Source organism: Hippocampus comes, unplaced genomic scaffold (assembly GCF_001891065.2).
Source record: "Hippocampus comes isolate QL1 unplaced genomic scaffold, H_comes_QL1_v1.1 scaffold59, whole genome shotgun sequence".
NCBI classification, from domain to species: Eukaryota; Metazoa; Chordata; class Actinopteri; order Syngnathiformes; family Syngnathidae; genus Hippocampus; species Hippocampus comes.
The window spans coordinates 444,295-460,422 of record NW_017805406.1 but is presented as its reverse complement, the minus strand read 5'-3'; the positions used below and the strand labels follow the sequence as shown (position 1 = coordinate 460,422).

Below are 16,128 nucleotides of genomic sequence, written 5' to 3'. Positions count from 1 at the left end.
AACTTGAGAAAAAAATTGAATAAAACCGCGACGCCAGAATCAGTTACACGTCAAAGCAAACGCGGTGAAGCAGCATGTAGTTGTTATGCTGCAGGCAAGTCGAACAAGCTGCCAACAGAAGTCAGCCCAAAGTATAGATGCTTTCAAACCCAGGTTAAAAACGATGCCTTTGATTAAGATCTGTCAGCAATTTTAGATTACTTTGCTTTTAAATTCATTTTCAACGTTTTGTTTGTAAATGTGTTTCATTATTGTCAAGGTACATTATTTTTAATAGTTCCTTGTAAAATACTTTCGTTCTTTTTGCTTTTAAATATCTTGAGCTGTTTGTAAATGCTTTTAGATTTCTGACACACTTTATATGTTGCACCATTTAATACCCCTACACTTTGGGATTCCTTTCCAAAATGTTTGACAGTTCCACACTGAATCATACAATTTGTAGAATGGAGGGAAAAACAGGAGGCGAGAATGAATTGCAAAGAATTTATTTATAACAATTTTTTGATTTTTTTTTTTTTTTGTTAGAAACTTGGAGGGAAAATTATTACAGATGATATGCACAGAGCTTCGGTCATTCATTATTTTCACATGCACTTGACCTACTTTAAAATACAGGGGAAAAAAAGTTTGTGTGTAATTTTTGTTTTCTGGCAGTGTCTTAATGTCACTTTGACATCATGGTTGTACCGTTGTCTTGGATTGGGTCATGAAAGGCCATGAATTGTCATCTTAGCTTTCATGATTTTGAAATCAGGAAAACGGCATAATGAAGAGTGATGTGAAAGTAATCATTTTTCATTGAACGAGGAAATGTATCGATCCATTCCTGGACAACAAATTTAAAAAAAAAAAAACCTTTTGCGAGAATTTTGCCATTGAGCTCATGAACAGCGAGTTGCAAAAAGTACACAGAAACATAGAACAAATGGACCTGTGCATTCAAAAGTTTAGAGAAGCTCAAATTAACTCCACCTGTAAAGTGCATTTTAAACTAATCCTGAAATTTCCCCCCGAAGCCAAATATCACTATCAAATATCACTGCCTTTTTGCCAGTTGTGGAAGTATTCACAGAAAAAGAATGTCATGGATAAAACTTGAGAAAAAAATTGAATAAAACCGCGACGCCAGAATCAGTTACACGTCAAAGCAAACGCGGTGAAGCAGCATGTAGTTGTTATGCTGCAGGCAAGTCGAACAAGCTGCCAACAGAAGTCAGCCCAAAGTATAGATGCTTTCAAACCCAGGTTAAAAACGATGCCTTTGATTAAGATCTGTCAGCAATTTTAGATTACTTTGCTTTTAAATTCATTTTCAACGTTTTGTTTGTAAATGTGTTTCATTATTGTCAAGGTACATTATTTTTAATAGTTCCTTGTAAAATACTTTAGTTCTTTTTGCCTTTAAATATCTTGAGCTGTTTGCTTGTAAATGCTTTTAAATGTTGTGCTTTTGGTTGACATTGGGTTGAAATGTGCAATAAAAATAAAACGGCCTTGCCTTAAATAACGTACAGGATGCTGGTATGGAGCTTAGCGGGCATGCCTCGGCTGACATTAACCGGATGCGTGTTGCTTTTTGAAAACGAGAACGAGCGAGAGCACGTGAGTACGAGAGACCCAAACATAAGAAATTTGACAATTATTGTTCTACATTTCTTTCCACCTTCATTCACTGTGTCGCTCAAACAAAAAGCGGGAAGTATCCGTGTGGTCCATTTTTGGTCATTTCGAGTCATGGACATCATTTAAAGGTGCTCACATGGTTATGATTGGTTCACTTATGCAAGGTATGAATCATATGACTCATCAGCAGCATATGATTTATGATGGACAAGTCATGACAGACCGGCCAGCTCGTGGAATTTGCAGAACAGACTGTTACGGTGAATGTTAAAACATTTATGCAGTCACGTCCCCCTCTCTCAAGCAGCTTTTGTGTGTGTGTGTCAGCACATTTGCATATCATCTGTGTGATCGTAAACTCATGGAGGAGAACAAAACAGTTCTGTTGGGTAAGGTGTGGAAGTCAAATCATGTGACCGCAGAGGTAGCTTACGTATTGGTTTCATTTCTTTTTTTTTTTCGTCTTAAATAACGCAGATGAGGGTTATAAAACTTGCTACCATCACTCGTGATCAACCAGACTGTTTCCATGATGCCAACATAAATGTATTCTTTGACAGTTAAAAAAAAAATAAAAAATATATAGTGCTAAATGTGCCTTTCTTCAATGAAATTCAGTCAGTTTGTCTGTCATGTTAAAAAAAAAAAAAAAAAAAAAAAACCCAAAAGGGAAGCAGATATGGGATGCGAGCACATCAGATTACCGTTAACTGCAAAAAATACTCCTTTCAAGTGTAACAGAATGTCATGTTCTGGTTTTCCGGCACTGTTTACACTTGAAGTTGACTCAGATAATATATTCCTAGTTGAGCACATTCCCATGTCCTATCCATATAGTGCAGTTGAAAGAAAAGGTTTCCGAAATACTGCAACCATGTTTATAAAAAAAATTGAGTACAAGAAGTATGTGTTCCTTGGAAGGAAGTGATGAAGTCACAATTGAAAACAGTCACTCAGAGTCAAAAAATGAAAAGGAAGAAAGGGGAGAGGGGGGCAATTCAGTCAGCACTTGGTTAATCCTAGACCCATATCATTAATTACTTTGTGACCTTTATTCAAAGGAGATTATTTGAAAAGACCCGTGAGTCCTGTCAATGGCAGTACGAAGAAGACTCAAAATAATTTTCAAGTAAAAAGAAATCATCATTAAATAAATAAATAATGGTTACAATTCAAAAGTGGGAAAAAAATAAATCACACCAGTAAAATACGAGGTTGAGGATGTGATAACCGATTCAAGACTGCATCGTGATCAGAATATGGGCCAAAAGTACAAATGCGCGAAACAAAATCCTCAAACATTGGCAAAGAGACAACAAATGCCAAAATCATTTCCGCTTTCCCCCGACATGATTGAGCATGAAACTGCACGTTGTGCTTTGTGGAAGTCGTCCCGGCGTGTTTGAATCGCTCCACTGTAAAAGCATCCAAAGCAAAGATGAAAAAAAAGCTTCTCTTGTGTCTGTGTGTGGCAAAGTATAAAACGGTAGAAAATGTAAAAAATACATGACTTGAAATAAAAACAGGAGGAAATGCTCTGGAACCGCAGTGGGCTACGCGTTATCACAGTGGTCATATCGACAAGCGGAGGATTTGTACACTAGTTTACAGAAGGTTTGCGATGCCATGACTTGGAACAACAAAACGTGGTCGTCATGCATTTGGAAAGGCAAAGTTTTGGAACGGCAGAGTGCTCAAACTGGCAGAAAAGTTACCGGTATAAAGTTGAAAGAACGCAAACCGGATTTAACGCCACGTTCATCAATGAGTCAGTTACATGTCACGACCGGCACTTGACGCAGGCTCGCTAACCACTCAGCATCAAGAGAGGGATCAGCAGGACTTCTTTTAAGAGCCGCAGTCTTGTCCAAGCAGTACCAGTGGTGGAAGTCGCAAGAGGATACAAAGTCAAAGCCGTGATGAACAGGAAGTGTGTGACATCATACACAGGGACAGGAGAACGTTGACTATCTTCTCTCCCGTTTCTGTCGGGCACGAGCAAAGCCGAGAGCCTCCGGGTCCTCGACTTCCGATTGAGGCGGGAAGACGGGGATCTCTGGTCCCCCACCGGTAAAGTGGGCGTGGTCTCGGGCCTGACGGATTTATGTCAAGCAGCCGATAGTTGCGTGGGCTTCATGGCGGGCAGATCCAGCAGGGCCTGCACGGTCAAGCTGACCTTCACCAGGCCACGTTCTTCCAGGATGTGATGGGGCAGACACAGCTTGTCCTGCATTCGCAGAAAAAAACAAAAACAAAAAAATTGCAAGTGGAAGTTAGACTCTTGACAGGAAACAGACGTACAGATACTCTGGTCAAGAAAGAACTGATTACATTTTTTTCCACCAAGTGAAAGTAATGTTATATTTGAGTTATCCTGTTTTGTGCAACGAGACTATCAAGAGCAGAATTAATTTAGAGTGGCCATGAGAAATAATGCCTGCACTACCCTCCATTGCCACTAGTCAAACAATGGGGCATTTTGGTCATTACTACGAAAAATTACCAAAAAAAAACCCCCTTTTGAAATCAGTCTCATATTCTGAAGGGTCTTGAGTTCGGGCCTCACAAGGGGGCACCATTATGTGCGAGAATTGTTTTTTGGAATATGTAGTTTGTGTTGCTCTCTGGGTATTCACATTTTTTTTTTTTTTTTTAAGACAAGAGGGTTGCAATGCATTATTTTGTCCAAATTAACTAAATTTTAATTGATTCTGATTGAATGGGTCACTAAGGTTGTATCAGGATTAGTTTCAGCGATATTAAGGTTTTTTTTTTTTTTTTTTTCATATTACGTAACGATGGACATTTTGGCAGTATTACTTAAACCATTGCTCAATAAAAATGGCATGAGTAAGGACGGGAAGTTTGTAGAGGCTTACCTGGGGAACTCCCATTTTTTTACAGGCATCCAGGAAGTTCTCCACATTTCGACGGCATTTAGCCATGCTGAGCTTTGGCTGAGATGACACAAAAAAAAAAAAGGATCGTCACGAAAACGCGGACGCCTATGAGCTGCCTCACACTAAAAGTTGCATTAAATCAAAGTGCGCTACCACTGCAGGGGAAGGTACGTGAATGCTGGCCACAGAGCGAGGACAAATGTGATTGGCTAAATGACAAAGGACCACGCCATCCATCAGAGCGGCTCCGACATCGTCTGGAAGCAACACTTTCAGTCTGGACTCGATGTTCTGCAATTAAACATGTTTTTTGGAACAAAGATAAGATGACTTTTTTTTATTGGCAGAGAAGTATTCATTCAACCGTGTTTAATATTCTGATTGTAGTCTGCAGTGGAGTCATTGATGGTGCAGTGGTTATGTAATGGAAAAGGCCAAGCCAATTTGGAATCCACAGGCTTTAAAAGCAAAACCCACATAAATTCTCAGGAGAACAGGCTTAAAACGTTGCTCAAACGCTAACTCCCAAGAGCCTTTGGGAGTGGATGTTGCTCAACGCCGGGAGTTCATTTGAGTTTAGGAGACATTTGCTGAGAAGCCAGCACGGTCAGACTACAAATACTGTATTATGAGTAAACCTGAAACTGTTTTGGCCTGTGTCATAAAATTTGGATACATGTCAAATCATACTCGTAATTATACAAATGGTAGGAAACAACCTGTCGTAGGATTCCGATTTGCTCAATTTCCTCTCTTAAATGCTCCATCTTTCTCCTCATGGTGAAGCTGGGCTCAGTCGAGCTCAACTCCTGATGACTTCCTCTGGCGAAGGCTGGAATATAAAATAAGCAAAACTGTTAAGACTTCCGGATAATGAAGTGAAAAAAAAAATAAATACATGCCAACACAAAGTACATGCAAAATAGTTCAGATGAGCTCTACGGGTTACGTTAAAAACATTTCTGTGAAACAGTGAAGAACACGATGCTGAACGTGACTGATTTATAGCACTGAAGAGTTTTAAATCAAGTGCCTTCAAATGTAAACAGTGTCCAGAGTGAAACCGGGAGTGCCCCAGGAGATTCCGCTGTGATTAACTGCGAGGTGAGGGATTTGTTTGTTTCCCTAGAAACCACCTCGCTTCCAGAGAACTGCGCTTCAGTTTAACTTCAGAAGAAAATAATCGACAGACTGCTGTTTTCCAAGTAAGTTCATCATTACATCACCGTTCTATGGATTTATCTGCAAACACGATTTTCCCCAAAAAGTCATGTATGTCAAACAAATAAACATTGGATTGATATAACGTTATTATTATGGTAACACAGTTATGATAATCTAAAAATAAACCCACCGGTAGGTATGAACATATGGCTGGGTAGTTTTATATTTTTGCATGCTTATATAACGTAAACGTTTGGATTTACATGTACACGGGTCGTACCTGATCTTGGCTTGAGTCCAAACACGGTGAGTGCGGTGCTGAATTCCGAGTTGCGTAAACTCTCCTGCAGACAAAATAAATGTCACATGCAGGATATCATTCGGGATTAATGATGATGACTCTTTCCCATACACGCACGCACCTCACAGTCATCATTCCCGCTGCAGTTTTTTCGGGCGCTCTGGCATTTGTACTGTCGAGATAGCAAGCAAATAAAGGTTTTAATTACAAAACGGTTTGTCTTTGTTCAATCAATACCTTCTTTGGAAAAACTGAACCGCCAGAAAACTTTCATCCCTATCGGATCATAAACAAGATTACGCCATACCAATTTCCACGTAAGGGTGGGACATCAGTTTGCAGAAGTCAGCGTCAGTCAATGTTTTTTTTTTTTTTGATGAAAACAGATTTTTGAGAATCCAGAAATAACTGGAATTCAGTCAAAAAATTTGAGATAATCGACATCGGAAGAGCTGGATGAAGAATGGAGCACATCAGTTTGGTTTTTGTCCGCAAAGCTCTGTTAGAAGCAGACAACTGCGCGTGCGCGCACACCTTGAGATAATCTTTTCTCAGATATTTGTTTCTCTTGCGATCTTCATTTTGATTGAGAACAGGTGGCACTTCTGGCCATTTGGACTCGGAATCTGACTGATCCATCTTCAGGCTGCTGTCAAAGGAGCAGGATGACGGAGGCTATGAAAACAAGGAGATTATTGGTTCCCTCCAGACTACAGACACACAGCTAAAAGAAATACACGTACGTAGGTAGATCGTACCTGTCCACTTAGCACCGATGCGCCACTATGTCCCTCATCCAGGGAAGCGCTATAATAAATCAGAGAAGCGATCATGTTTAAATCCAGCTTTTATGCACCATTTTGCAATACAAGAGGTGACAAATTCTGCCTTTTTGAATGTCATGAATTGATACAGCTATCAGATTGTGCACCTGTATCACACGAGTCCACGGCATTTCATATTTAACAGTTGACTCCATATATTGACTATATTTGGGCACGGATAGAATTTTTAAAGTTTGGTCTACTGCATAATTGATTCCGGAAGTGCATATCAATAACTGCGGCATCGTTGCCATTCCACCAGCACTGCTGAGTGCGTGCAGAACAGGAAGCATGTGGCACAGCAACGCACCTGCGGATTTGAGGAGGAGGCCTGGCTTTGCTGCTGGAGCTCCCAGAGTGACTTAGGAATCTGCAGACACAAGACAGTCACGTACGATAAAGGTAAATCATAACCTGGCAGTTTTCCTGGGTAAGGTTAACGATTGTATGGCACAATGTAAACATCCAATTCAAGTTATTCAGAACAATAAGAATTTTCTTGAAAAAATAGCCAAAGCGCCTTGCGAGAGACCCGAGGATGTCTAGGAATAACCGATGAGTGTAATTTAAAGGGGCAAGTCCCGTAATTGTGGTATGCGCATGGAGGAGCAGCTTGCAGTGGCCATCAGCTGATTGCTAGCAGACTTGACAGCTAAAAGCAGCACGCTGCAAGCTTCCTGTTGTGTTTGTACCACGTTTGTACAAGATGCAGGATGATGCAGAGAAATATCTGGATCACTATTGCAAGTGGTGAAAGTTAGCAATGTCATTAAGTGTAAGATAAAGAGTTGTTTCCGATAGATGTATTGGAAAAAAAAATGTGTCAATGAAGTAAAAAATGCTAAATAGGAAAAGGCTGCTAGACAAAGTAGTAATTGACACATTTTTCTGGAGGAACACTGGCGTCCATTCACTCGTGCACGTAGACATACCGACAGGGGAAACGGTTGTAAAGAAAAGCCTCTTTCTCTACCTGTGAGCTCGACCAGTCACTCTGCGCCGATGGATCAGACTTTCCGCTCGGCAAATTAAGGAGCGTCGTCTAGAAGCAATACATCACACGGCCACCGCGACGGAAAGAAAAGGAGAAAACAGGATGAAGGGCGAACCGATGCCAAGCGACGTGAAGCCGATAAGATTGTTAGCGCTAAGAGAGGACAGCCGTGAAAATGTGCTCGAGCCGCGTTCGCGATGCACGGCGATAAGTCAAGCGGAGGAGCCGCGCACCTGTTCTGCTGCTCCTGCTGCAAAAGCTGGACGGCGATTTTCCTCAGATCCAGCACCTCCTTCAGTTCGTCATCCTCCTCCTCCTCCAGTAGCTGCTCCTTGTCGGAGCTGCGAGGCGGACAGGAGCGTAGGCCTAGTACAGCTTCACGTGTACGAAGGTATTCCCCGCGACAGTCATCATCGACCCAACTCCCGTTATTACATTCCTCTTGTCTTTTTATTAGTAGAATAGATATGAGCATGAAATAAGAGTGAGACAGTCTCACACCACGGCAGGCCTTCAAAAGTTGCATTACCAGCCCACAAACTGAGATATGTTCATGATGTTCTAGTTTCCTCATTTAGTTGCAAGGCGTTAGAAAATATCAGAAACAGCTCCCAGTATAATGCAGCACACTTAATTTTCTTGTCTGAAAAGACGTTTCAAAACGTCTTTGGGAGTGAATGAGTTAATTATTATTTTTGTGTATATATGTATAGAAATAGAATCTTACCCCGACTCCTCTTTCCAGCTCTCCTTGTCTTTGCTTTGGTGAGACAAGTTAAGAACCTTTTCCAATTCCTGAAATACACAATGGAAGAAACATTTCTGTCATTTCTCAGTCCGAGCTCGGAAGAGACGACGAGAAGATAGCTCCTTACCTTAATACACGACACATGACAATTCTGCTGTCCATCACACTCTGACAGAGCAGGATCCTCATCCGGGTTGGGTTCTATAAAGTCATACAGATCCTGATCTGATAGAGGGAGGAAGCATCCGCGATGATCACATTAACGCTCGCTTATGTATATACGTCTAGGCACTTCATTCAATTCATCCCCCTCGCTTCCGTTACTGCGTTCAAAGGGGTAATCGGATACTTATTGTTGGTAACCTTTGCAAGAGTCCATTTTGGAAAGGATTGAGAGGGCATCGGCGCGGGCCGTCTCAGACACCTGAGAGTGGAGGCTGACGGTGTCGTCGTCCGAAGGCTGCGTGAAGCAAAGAGATGCTCTGTCAGTCTACATTCGCTTCAATGACATTTTAAACACAAAGATTGATTCAAAGTCATATGTGGCACACTTTGGCCTCCATTCTGTGATCAGTTCCCCTAGTCTGGAGGAGGGAAAGCTTTTAGGCTCAAAGGGGTCACATTTGATTCTTAAAAAAGGCTGAATGGAAACGTCATTCAGAGATGGGTCCCAAAAAAAAAAAAGTTTAAATGAATGGGTACACTTGTTTAGTTCAACAATTTCATTTCAGGTTTTAATATTAGAATTTATAATTGATTTAATTGTAATTAAGTCATCAATTATCAACATCTATTAAAAATTACAAAACGTGTATGTGGACATTAGTTTATAGGTTAGGGTCCACTCTTTTTATTTACTTGATGTCTGACCTCTGTTGTTGACAGCCTCTTGTCACCATTGTCACTCCCAATTCCCGAATCAGGCCCGTGGTTCTTACTGGGATAAAAATCTTCCATGCTGCACACAGGTAAGAACACGAGTCGGTATGGCACTCGAACTTGTGAGAACTACAACACAACAATTGGTGGATCAAACATCACTTTGGCAGAGGCATACCTATCTGTGAGCGGCTGTGGAAGACAGCGTTTGCCGAGGGACGGCAGGTCCAGGGCGTCTGGCTTTTTGTCCGACCTGCACGCTTGAATATTTAGGTACTTGAATATGTGCACTTTTCCCTTGAGGCAAATCTGAAACGTTGACGAGAGATGTGTTGCTTTCTCCACCAGATGGCGCAATCGTGCCAGATCTGTATTGCTTGCGCCCAAGCCTTGGAACTCACCTGTGCTGGAGGAGACTGCATAGGATTGTTATCGAGGATAATGTGCTGCAGTTGCCTGAGTTTCCTGTAGGTTGCTGGGATCTCTGTGATCTTATTGCAGGAGAAGTCAAGTCGAATGAGAGGGAGATCAGACAGCTCTGTCGGCAAATTGGACGTACGTGTGTCACAAAGAGCTGTTGTTGCTCACTGGGTAAGTCATTATTAATACCAACAATTCTACATTATATACAATATATGCACATACAATATACGGTGACATTACATTCGGGTCTATCTAATAGAGAGAGACCTTTCGGAAATATTCTAAATGATTCATCCATCAACCATTTACACCGAAAGAAAAATGAGTTAGTGCAACATAGGGTCAGGTTCATGTCAGGGTTTCACTCTGACCTTCCGGAAGAATCTGCAGACAGTTCTTCCTAATGTTGAGTTCTCGTAAGGCATGGAGACGCCCGATCTGGGCTGGCAGCGCCTGGATCTCATTACAGCTCACATCCTGTAATGGGGAGAGAGATTGAAAACATCCAACAAGCGTGGCATGCTGTATGCGTAGCTTGTTTAAGCATGGGGAGAGAAAAGCTGCTTACAAGTTCCATCAGTTCTTTGGCTTTGCCGATCTCTTCGGGGATGGACACCAGCTTGTTGTTGCCCACAAGCAGAACTTTGAGTGGAAGGTTGAACAAGTGTTTGGGCAAAACGGATATGAGGTTTCGACTGGAGAGGGGGGAAAAAATGGAGAGCAAATAACACTTACATATTCAAGTACAATGTTTCGCAGTAAAAATGGAACAGGTATTTGAAACACACACGCACACGTCATAATTGTACTTTGTATCTCTGGATAATAAGGACCAGGGGCCAGAAGTGTGGCATGATCACCTGATGTCAAGATACGTCAGTATCTGCAAGTTAATGATGGCTTCTGGGATGCACTTGATACAATTGTGGTAGAGGTTGAGCGACTCCAGTGGGGCAAAGAGACAAACTTCTGGAGGGACCTCAGAAAGACGATTCTTGGACAGATCTGCCGACAAAAACAAAACACGCTTTAGAAACAAAAAAAAAAAAATATGGCATCTTGAAAATGGAAGAATAGAAAAATTGTCCCGCCCGACTGGAGAGGGGGGAAAAAATGGAGAGCAAATAACACTTACATATTCAAGTACAATGTTTCGCAGTAAAAATGGAACAGGTATTTGAAACACACACGCACACGTCATAATTGTACTTTGTATCTCTGGATAATAAGGACCAGGGGCCAGAAGTGTGGCATGATCACCTGATGTCAAGATACGTCAGTATCTGCAAGTTAATGATGGCTTCTGGGATGCACTTGATACAATTGTGGTAGAGGTTGAGCGACTCCAGTGGGGCAAAGAGACAAACTTCTGGAGGGACCTCAGAAAGACGATTCTTGGACAGATCTGCCGACAAACACAAAACACGCTTTAGAAACAAAAAAAAAATATGGCATCTTGAAAATGGAAGAAAAGAAAATTTGTCCCGCCCTTTGCCTTCACTATTCTGGGAAGATGCTCAACATTATGGTCATCTGAAGAAGTTCCAAATGTTGGCGTTTTATTGATCTCAGAGCAACACCAATGCTGGCAAAAAGTTGGAATTGTCCAAAATGTCTTGGTCAACTACTTTTGTCCATAATGTTTACTGAGAACATACAGGCATTGTCTCTGTCGTAGGCAAAAACCATTGACTACTAGGCAGACAGATCAATACAACATAGTGAGTGGGGAACATGTCATCATTGAACACTGCGGTCTAAAATTACATCAATCTTCGTCGTACTGCATGGATGAATTTACAATTCCTTTTATTGATCCCACTGGGAGGGACATTAATGCCTTAAAGAAGTCGCACGGCAGTGTACTAATGAGATATTCCAACCATTCAAATTGTTTGAAAATATGGATTTTGTAATTAAAATGATTGTTCTGCCATTCTCTGCACAAAATCCACAAAATGTCATCACAAATATTACGCAGCGTGACCGTCTCGAAAAAACTGCTCAAATCACGTTTGACCCAACTATATATAGATTACAAAGAATCCTGCAGACGTCAACAACCAGAGTTGAGAACATTTATGGACCGTTGAAAAAATATTTTCATGTCCACAATATCTGCAGCTCTCGCCCTCTCTTCCTCGCTTTCGCTTTCTCCATAACTCAGCAAAGATAAGCGTTGTCTTTTCAAATCAATGGGGACATAGGCGAGCGATTTATCGTATGTGGAGCCGACCTAGTTTGGACACCTATTGATTGTGCAAATGAGCTGATGCCAAACCGTGACAAAATGTAGAGCCACAGATAAACATATTGTATCAGTCAACATCATTGCTCCTTCATCCAATAAGGTAACACGTGAAATTTTCTTCTAGCTACCATGATGCGGCTATTAAATATTGAGCTTCATCCACATGACGTTCAATAGCAGAGGCCAGGAAGAATCCAGAAAGCAGATGTGAGAAGACCATATGAGACACTTTGTCAGTCCGCAGGAAATCGGCCTATGGGGGTTAAAGGAAACACCAATTATCACCTTGAGAAGACCAAAGCTGCGGTCAAAGGGTGCAAGCACCTTCCATTAACAGTACTGTAAATGCTTAAAGCTTAATAATGTTACGCAGCTGCATTTGGGGACCCCCGGCCCCTCCCGAGAAGCCTCACAGCTGGGGATTCTTCGCACCACCGGAGGTTTGGTGGGGGTGGCGCACAGGCGTGTCCACCTCCCGTTTCCCTCCTCCAACCAAGACCACACGCCATCTGCAGCCCACAGTGGGCCTTGTTCTTCCACCTGCTGCCTGGCAGACGCTCCCAGCAAGAGTCCACTCTTGCCACACCTCCAGGCCAAATCGGCAATCCATTCATTTGTGCCGGAGGTGCAGATGATGTCTGGCTCCTTCTGCCAATGACACAGCAAACTCTAAAATAGACATCCTGCTGAGCGCTGCTTCTCTCACTGCTGTCGCTCTCGCAAGGATTTAACACAGGAAGTAACCCTTTAAACATTCAAGATGTCATTAACATAAAGGAGCCGTGTTACAGTTCATTGACATCCGCTAAGTTGTGGGCAGGAAAGAAAAAACATGTAAAAATGTCAATGTTAGTATCATTTAACTAATTATCACAGTCAGGAGTAGTTAGCAGAGCAGTTTTAACTACAGTCAACTTATAAGACCGCACAGTTTCATTATTCTGCAATAATTTCAAAACTGAGTGACTCCATTGAAAATGACTATCTATTTGAACAACATAAAGCTCCAGTATTTTGATTAGATTCCATTATTCACGTGTACTTAAATAAGCGGAATGAAAACCAAGTGTTGAAAGCCGCGCAAAGCTCGTGTTTCTTGATCACAGTGCAGAGTTTTGCCTATGTTGACCTCATTGCGTGAAATGTTGGCCACATTAATATTAAATGACTGCAGAGACGGGAAAAATAAGGGAGCGCCAATTATGTCGTCTTACGGCAAACACACAATAGGCGGTGTCAAATAAATGAACACGGTGTTGTGGTACTAATGTAGTGGAAAATGTTTTCACTGTTACATAAACCGTAACTACATGCTTTAATGACAGATTAAGTCCAACGAGTGATTACTGTAGTGTGACATCATTAAAGTGATATGGCCTTGTTTTTTTGCTCGGACAACTATGTCTTGTCTCAACATGCGCGAGCACATCATGAAACAGCCCCGGTTTTTTTTTTTTGCTTGGACAACTATGTCGTGTCTCAACATGCGCGAGCACATCATGAAAGAGCCCCGGGCCGGAAAATCACTGCGCAGGAATAGAGATTGTCAAGCTACAGTCACGTGGCTGCGACCATGCCAAATATAGTTAGAACCGGTTGTTTTTATGCAGCCTGTCATTTTTGTTTTTTCTCCGTGAATCACCCTGCATTGTGCTTGGACTATTATGACGAGCACAGAATTGACACAGGTTGATAATTAAATTCAAGTGTGTTTGAGGGCTGTCGGTCCTCAGTGAGGCATCTTGGAGAAGCAAGCACAAGAATGTGACAACACATGACTTAGAAGAGCTTTGCTGGTCACACTCAAGCCATGAAAGTACTTTTATTCATTGTGCCTGAGCATGGAAATCAACTGGAGAAACACATTTTAAGCCTTGCTGGTAGAAAAGCCATTTTGCAAAACTCAAGTAGAAGGTCAGGCAGGGAAAAAAAAAACACGTGATAATGACGAATAGTAACGATACAATACGATTTCTGGGGCCGGAATGTTTACATTTTGCAAGTATTTCACAGCTTACCTTTTTTTTTTTTATCCAGCCAGAGTGACCTACAAACAAAGATTAAACTTTATCTTGTCTGTGACCTTGTGCACTTTGAGGAGGTGTGTTAAATTGTTAAATACAAGCCTGAGCCCTTTTTTAAAAGCCATAACACCAATTCTTTAAGTCAAGAAGAAGTTCGATTGGCCAAATCTCAAATTCTGGCCCACTTTAGAGCATTGCTTCTTTCTTATTGCCGCCATTCCAAATGTCTTAGCGACCCACTTTTGTGTCCTAACCACCAGTTGAGAGTCACTACTCGACTCAGTTCCACAAATGAACATTTCAAGAGAATTCCACATGCTGCGACTTGCAAACAGTGCAAATACCTCACACCGTCTAGCAGGGTGATGCGGGTCCTCTGTAGAGTGAGCTAACGCTGACATATGAACCTGAACATCTGCCCAGGTTATTAACCAAGCCTTCTCCAGTCAGGCCCTCAGCCCGCAGCTCTTTCCCATGAGAAAACAAACCGAGTGGAGACAAAGTGCCAGTGGCGCACTGCAAACAGACACCCTTGTGCGAGGAGACTCCCTTGCTTTCTTTGCACAACACCGCTCATTAGTCAGATGACCCGCACTTAGCCAGACCCTGAGTACAAACAGCAACAACACAAAACCTCGCCTTTCATTCAGCCTTCAAAGCTCACCTGCAAAAACAATGGCTGCCGGCAGCATAGACAAGCTGTTTTCGTTTCGCGATTGCAGTAGAAAGTTAATTTGGATCAAGTCAACAAAGTTTATTTGGGGAACATCATACCGAGTTAAGAAAACTAATGAAATTAAAGCTAAAAGTGAAAAACATCTTTGCCAGTGAAATAAAGTAAAAATTTAAATACTTAAATTCAAAAAAACTAATTGAAACTAAATGTTACGTTTACAAAACTGGCTGAAACTACAACATACAATACTAAAATCGAAAATGTCTCGTTTTTGTTTTTGTCTATTAATCTCATACATTAGTTTTTGGGGTTCATTTTAGATGGATTCAGTTTTGACATACATCTGTACAGAATCAAGTCGAATTGCAGTTTACTTTATCACACAGTACATAGTGACCTTTTTATCTTACACTTCACAAATACTCCATATATATATTAAAAAAACAACCTAATACTAAAACTAAAAAAAAAAAAGAATTTTCGAAATCAATAAAAATTAACAAACATGCTCAAAATACTAGCTAAAACTAACTGATAAAAAATATAATTAATGAAATACAAACAAATTAGAATTTAAAAAAATCAAACACTATAATCGTTCTGCATCATATGCTTGCCCCGGCCATCCACTATGCTTAAGTTTGGAAACTACTGTAGCTTGCCTTGCATTGTCCATCGTAAAGGGTAAACATTCGTAGCAAAGCTGTTGTGGATATGAAACAATTTGACCACATTTCATTCCCCGGGGTGCTCACCTCCAATCAATCACCATCCTGTGCTTTGAGATATACATGACAAAGTGTAACACCATATGGTATATGGACATATCAGAGAAGAAAACTATCATTAGCAGACATGAACCCTCTAAGTGGCAAGTATAATGACTTAAGATGCTGACAGAATGAATAATAACTGACTGATCAGGCTGCCTGCGAGATCAGATTCCTTGGAATCTCATTGAATTATAACAATTGTGTGCCTTCATGTGCATCTTCTAAAAGCCCGGTAGAAATTTCCTGTATGCAAGAGCTAATATTAACAAACCAAACGGCTGCATATAAAATAGAAATAAGAGGTAGGAACCGAGACTAGTGTATCTTCCTCCTTTCTGCGTGCTCTTTTAAGCATCGCGCACGCACGCATGTAAAGAAGGGTGAGGCTGCAAGGACGATCTTTTGTCCGCATGCGACCAAAAAAATGCACCGCACTAAAATTAAATCCCAGAATCTATTGGAAATGTTTCATTCATATTCTCCTCCAATGCACTACATGCGCAGTGGCTGATTTGGGTGCGCCTGCCGACGTCTCATTCATGTAT

The 16,128-nt window shown here is 41.3% G+C and overlaps 1 protein-coding gene and 1 long non-coding RNA gene across 2 annotated transcripts in view; one reads left to right on the top strand and one right to left on the bottom strand.

Moving 5' to 3' along the window:
• Positions 1-2,071: 2,071 nt before the first annotated feature.
• Positions 2,072-16,128, bottom strand: part of lrch2 (leucine-rich repeats and calponin homology (CH) domain containing 2) — a 14,833-nt gene continuing 776 nt past the window's right edge. Inside the window, exons 2-21 of the mRNA XM_019873285.1 lie at positions 11,120-11,264; positions 10,428-10,554; positions 10,231-10,336; positions 9,838-9,974; positions 9,615-9,745; positions 9,428-9,515; positions 8,921-9,017; positions 8,685-8,782; positions 8,537-8,604; positions 8,043-8,150; positions 7,789-7,857; positions 7,126-7,185; positions 6,750-6,798; positions 6,526-6,666; positions 6,113-6,163; positions 5,971-6,034; positions 5,246-5,358; positions 4,680-4,817; positions 4,506-4,583; positions 2,072-3,853 (exon numbers count right to left, since the gene is read on the bottom strand). Coding sequence (XP_019728844.1) covers positions 3,734-3,853; positions 4,506-4,583; positions 4,680-4,817; positions 5,246-5,358; positions 5,971-6,034; positions 6,113-6,163; positions 6,526-6,666; positions 6,750-6,798; positions 7,126-7,185; positions 7,789-7,857; positions 8,043-8,150; positions 8,537-8,604; positions 8,685-8,782; positions 8,921-9,017; positions 9,428-9,515; positions 9,615-9,745; positions 9,838-9,974; positions 10,231-10,336; positions 10,428-10,554; positions 11,120-11,264 — 1,988 coding nt within the window. The 3' untranslated portion in view covers positions 2,072-3,733. The remainder of the gene's footprint in view (positions 3,854-4,505; positions 4,584-4,679; positions 4,818-5,245; positions 5,359-5,970; positions 6,035-6,112; positions 6,164-6,525; positions 6,667-6,749; positions 6,799-7,125; positions 7,186-7,788; positions 7,858-8,042; positions 8,151-8,536; positions 8,605-8,684; positions 8,783-8,920; positions 9,018-9,427; positions 9,516-9,614; positions 9,746-9,837; positions 9,975-10,230; positions 10,337-10,427; positions 10,555-11,119; positions 11,265-16,128) is intronic.
• LOC109517860 (uncharacterized) lies at positions 5,365-9,873 on the top strand. The gene is made up of 6 exons (XR_002168622.1): positions 5,365-5,731; positions 6,588-6,730; positions 7,078-7,217; positions 9,443-9,525; positions 9,607-9,709; positions 9,785-9,873. It is a non-coding gene; the product is annotated as an uncharacterized LOC109517860 (long non-coding RNA).